We start from the raw sequence: 5507 nt of genomic DNA, 5'->3' as shown, positions 1-5507 counted from the left end.
ATAGATAGATAGATAGATAGATAGATAGATAGATAGATAGATAGATAGATATATATGTGTGTGTGTGTGTGTGTGTGTGTATATATTCATACTGCATAATGTGTAACTGTAGTAATTAAAAGGTACACATTTCAACATTGTTAGTTGTAACCAGCTTCATAACAGCATCATAGTTTAGTTTATTACTGCGCAGATGACGTTTTCATAATTTTTTAAATCACTCATCAAAATTATTAATGAAACATCTTTCAAAAAGTGTCACAATTAGTGCAGCCTTTCCCCACAGGTTGAAATTTGTGCTTCTATTACTATACATTTACTTTAAGTGCAAAAGTATTCTAGATTAACAAGCAGATCTGAGTGTTGACGCATGGTTTTGTATTCAGCATTCGTCAAAGTTGCTCCCCCTCTGCTAGGTAGTCACAGTACTACTGCCCTGCTCTACTCTCAGCAGACCCTACTAGTCTCTCCACTTAAACTAATCCTCTCTTTAGTGAACAACAGCTAGTATCTGGATAAATTTTCTCATCAGAAGTGAGTTGTAAGCAGTTATGATCTAAATTGTTTAGCATTTTTTATGCTTTTTAATAACTATAGGTTTTCATAAAAATGTTACATTTTCACTGCTTTTAATGCATTCACTGCTTGTCTAATGTGAAGAATTTACTCAGACATTTAGTCAGTAGGCACCACGCTCATGTTATGATAGCAAGGCCTATAAAGTGTTATGTTAGGAGATCCTATGTCAAATATGATGTAAGGAAAAAAAAAAGATTAGAAGAAGAAAAAGCTTTATTTTATTGTCATTGTAACACGTACAACAAAATTTTTCTTGGAGCCGAGGGCCCCGGGCCACTGTGTGCATACATGCCGCCATCATGGGCAACTTGAGGGTCCAGTGTCTTGCCCAAGGGCACTTTGACATGTGGACGGCACGCAAAGAGATTCAAACCTTCAACTTTCCGGTTGGGAGACAACTGCTCTACCCACCGCACAACTGTTACCCCACAACCCCACGTTAACCATTCATTCTGTTCCTACAGTACCTTTTCTAAAACAGAAAACAAGATTGGTTTTGTTTTGTTGTTAGTGGTATTCCCTCTTAGTCTGCTGTAGATCGCAGAGACTTATGAAACTTCATGCATCCTCTATGATTTAACCTCTGCCAAGACCCAGGCACTGGCCATGGCCTGAGCCCACCTGCCACCAGCCCGACATTGCAGATATAGTCATATTTATCTGAGCATTTAAGATGAATATGCACATATTCCCCTGCTGGCATAAAGTCCAAGCCACACAGACACACACCCACACACACAATGGTACTATACTTCTATCTTTGTGAGGACACTCATTGGTATAATGCATTCCCTAACCCCTTACCCTCACCTTAACCATCAGAACTAAATGCCCAACCATGCCCTTACCCTATGCCTAACACTAAAACTAATTCTAACCTGAATCCTAAAACCAAGTCTTAACCCTCAAAAAGGTGTTTCAGAAAGTGAGGACTGGCTAAAATGTCCTCACCTTCCAAAAATGCCCTCACTCTGTAGCAAAAAAAGTACTTTTTTCATCCTCACTATATAGCAAATACAATAACACACTCACTCACTGCACAAAATATACATAACTCCATGAAGGAAAGGGCCTGAGGTCAACAGAATATCACTGATAGCTCTGTTAACCCCATCCCAGCTTCCACACAGAGTGATTTATAGGCCTGGAGAGGCTCTGGCAGGGCAGCCTGTGTTTGCAGAACCCAGTTTGTTGCTGCAAAGGAACCACACTAGAATAAGACCTTCATTCAGCAGAGTGAAGGCTTTAGTTATTTAGTAGCTCAGGCTAAGACACCTGCAGTAAAGGAAGAAACAAAATGTGTAAAGCATCTTTAAGTGGTCAATATCAAGTTCATCTCATGAATGGAAGTAGATTTTTCACACTGCTTAATTTCTTCTAAACCTATTTTTGATTATGTAAGGGATGAAGCATTTATATAGCTGTCTTTGATAATTATAATATGACCTGCTATTAAACTACTGATTAATAAGTAATATCTACTTTTATAGCATGGTGATATTCCTTTAAGTTCTCTTTTTTCTTTTAAATACATTTTATTCATGTAAAATAATCCCCCTTGCTCCTCTACTCTCTACCATATCCCCCATCATCCTCCCAGGATGATCAAATCAGAACTATCAGACACAGATAAATCCACAGCTAGTATACAATGAGCTCATTTAAAGGAATGCAATAAGAACAGTAAAAAAGAATATTCACTCATTCTTATATCTATAAGAGAAGTTTCTCCAAACCAAAAAGAATTTTAATTATGAACTCTCCCAATCTGTTATATGGGTTAAGTTGTCATAGTAATTTAGAAAAGGCCTTCAGACTCTTTCCAATTTATTTACATTTCCCTTGAGTGTGATTTTGTTTTTTTCAAGCTTCAGATAAGCATACAGTAATCTCTCTAAGCCATCTACCATGAGATGGTAGCACTGATCTCCGATAAGGAAGATGAGATGCTAAGCTAAGAACGCTATCTCATTACACACTTCAGATGGCCACATTGCATCACTGGGCCTCAGCCCAAACAAAGCAATAACAAGAAGAGGTTCAATAGTCATATGATACATGTCACTAAAGGAATCAAAAAACCCTTTCCAGAACATCTGCAGACTTGGGCACAACCAAAACATATGTAACCAGGTTGCAGTTGCAGATTTACATCAGTATCAATTGGGATCCTTGTTAGGGCATACTGTATCTTTGCCCATTTCTCCTTAGTGTGAGGGAGACAATGAACTATCTTAAACTATATTAACCCAGGTCTAGCATGTGGGGAGGAGGAGTGTACCAAGTTAAGAATTGAAGCTCACTGGTCCTCTGCCAAAGACACACCTAACCCTTGTTCCCAAAATGTCCTTAGATTGTTCAGAGATTGTGGGTTGATAGCATTAATTACATTCTAAATCCATGAAATAGCAACCTTGAGAGTAATATCAAATCCTAAAGGAACATCTATGGGGGTACCTGGGGGTTGCATTAGAAAGGCAGTTGTTTTGTATAAAATGTCTAATATGTAGGTATTGGGAAAAACTGTAGCGTAGCATTTATGACTCTAATCTTAATCTCCCTTAATGACTCTAATAGCATTGCCATGCCAAGCCCAAAAGGCCTGGTCAAACAGAATAGTTAGTTATTGTGACCATGTTAACATGCTGATGTTTAGCTTAAAGCACAACAACCTACAACAAACAGGAGCTGCTAGCATGGCTGGATCTTATTTAATCTTTCATTAGGCAAAATTCACCAAGACATCCCTTGTTGCCATTACTAGTTGCAATTTTTTAATAGTAGAAGCTCACTCAGGTTTAATAAATAGACCCATAAATATTTAATTTCTTTTGAAAAAGACTATATAGAATCATCAGTATGAATCAGGTTAGGTTTCCCAATACCCTGTATTAAAAAATGCTTACTTAGTCTTGTTATGACATTGCTGATGGCTGAAATGCCTATTCTTGCAGGCCATGGCATTCACTGTGTGGTGTAGCATTGCACAGATATTGAACTATTTTTTCAGTTTCTTGTTCAGAGGTCAAACAGAAGTTGAATTTGTTCCACTAGGAGCCTCCCCCTGTCATGCTTGGAGACAGTAAGATATTTTACCATAAAAGATTGTCAGAGCTTGTCAGTGTTTTAATACTTCAAGACCAGAGCTAACAGAAATAAAAGCATACGATCTGTTTTCTGTTCACCCAGATATCACTCCCAAACATAGCTTTTATTTTTACACTGTAGGAACCTCGCCTGTCGACTCCATTGAAGAGTGAGAATGGAGGAGACAAAGGAAGCAGTACAGTATATCCACTACTGTTAATGGGCAAATGGTTCACATTTAAGACAGCATCATGATATGGAGAACACATGTGGCTGCTATTCTGCTTTTCCAGAGTACTGTTTCATGAGGGAGATATGATCAAACACCACTTGAGACTTTGGCATAGGTCTACACTGATGAGCCGTTTCCTCCAATGGCTGAATGATGATTCCTGTCCCATTTCTATACGTGATGGGCTGTTTTCCACTTATATGGGGAAGTGATTGCAGGACATGTTTGGTTGAAACTTATTTAAGACGGCCCTGAACTTTCAAATTGTTTGTGAAGTGTGCAACTAATAAAGGCATATGGATTCTGGAAAGGTGGAGGCATCCTTGTGCTGTAGCGCATATAAACCACTGCAAAAAGGAGCCATACTTGATTGTTCACTTGCTAGAAGATTTTGGACTGGATGTTTCAGTCATATATCAAAACTATTTAGCAGATATTATAGCAGGTAACCTTTGTCTTTTTGTGCCATCTGACTATTGGTATTTTCCCCTCTCATCACCAAAACCATTGCATATAACCAAAGTTTCTTATGCAACTACATTTGATACAGACTAAATATGGTAATTTAAGAACTTCATTGCTGCCTGCCTGGAAAGTACTTTAACCATCTCAAAGCACTAACCCTAAGACTTGTATTTTAAGTTCCAAGATGCTGTCAACATTCAACCACAGCTAGGACATTATGTGGGACTTATTCAGTGTGAGCAGAATCTTAAGACAACAAAAATTTGGATACTAAATTTAGAAGAAAACAGTAAAATAGAGTAAATGTTGCTGCTGCATGTGTTGGGATTTGATCACAATATGACTATCTTAAATCTTTATATTGAATAATTATTAATAAAACCTAGCAATTCGTTAATCCATTCAATTTTTCTGTCCCAAGTTCAAATCAAAGAGCAGATATTTAGGCCGTGTCAGTGTTTGTTTTTATCTTATGTTTGATGGTTTGTGGGCATGGCGCTGTTGTCAGAGCACGGGGCTTTATTTGCAAATAATTTATTTCCATTGGTGTTTTGCAACACAACTGAACACATACCCACTTTTGGTACAAAAAAATACCCCAGCAAGAATAGTGTTAAGGGGGAAACAACACAGGAAGAGGGAGGGCAGGGGAACGCGGGTTTTTGAAAAATAATGTTCTTTCTTTCTGTTTGTTTCCAATTGTTATTCATTCATACTTGACACTATACTTTCAGGGAGGCGACCAGACAGCCACTGTGCTCACTCTGTGTGCCATGATGGACCTTAATTTGATGCAGGAGACGTGCCAACTGGCCATCCGGGACGTAGGTGGCCTTGAAGTCCTCATTAACTTGCTGGATACAGATGAAGTCAAATGCAAAGTGAGTAACTGTGCCAAAGCTGGACCTGGATGGCCTGCAAACATGAACAGAGAGAGCTGTGTGTGCCAGCCTGTGTTTTAGTTACAGAAACACCAGTGCTGGGTAAAGAGCATGACTTTACACGGGGTAGCAATTATTCTACAGTATACTTAACAACACATGTGGGTGCTTTTTAACCTGCTTTTATTACAGCTTTTTATCCTGACTATTTTTAGTGAAAATGTGTGTAAATGTTGATATGGTATATACAGTGCCTTGCGAAA

The 5507-nt window shown here is 38.4% G+C and overlaps 1 protein-coding gene across 1 annotated transcript in view; it reads left to right on the top strand.

Annotated features, from left to right (window-relative positions):
• Nucleotides 1-5507, top strand: part of odad2 (outer dynein arm docking complex subunit 2) — a gene marked incomplete at its 3' end in the record, with an annotated part of 88060 nt that overhangs the window by 34360 nt on the left and 48193 nt on the right. Inside the window, exon 13 of the mRNA XM_020621408.1 lies at nucleotides 5098-5244. Coding sequence (XP_020477064.1) covers nucleotides 5098-5244 — 147 coding nt within the window. The remainder of the gene's footprint in view (nucleotides 1-5097; nucleotides 5245-5507) is intronic.

Source organism: Monopterus albus, unplaced genomic scaffold (assembly GCF_001952655.1).
Source record: "Monopterus albus unplaced genomic scaffold, M_albus_1.0 scaffold258.1, whole genome shotgun sequence".
In the NCBI taxonomy this organism is placed as follows: domain Eukaryota; kingdom Metazoa; phylum Chordata; class Actinopteri; order Synbranchiformes; family Synbranchidae; genus Monopterus; species Monopterus albus.
This window is presented reverse-complemented; position numbering and strand designations above follow the sequence as displayed.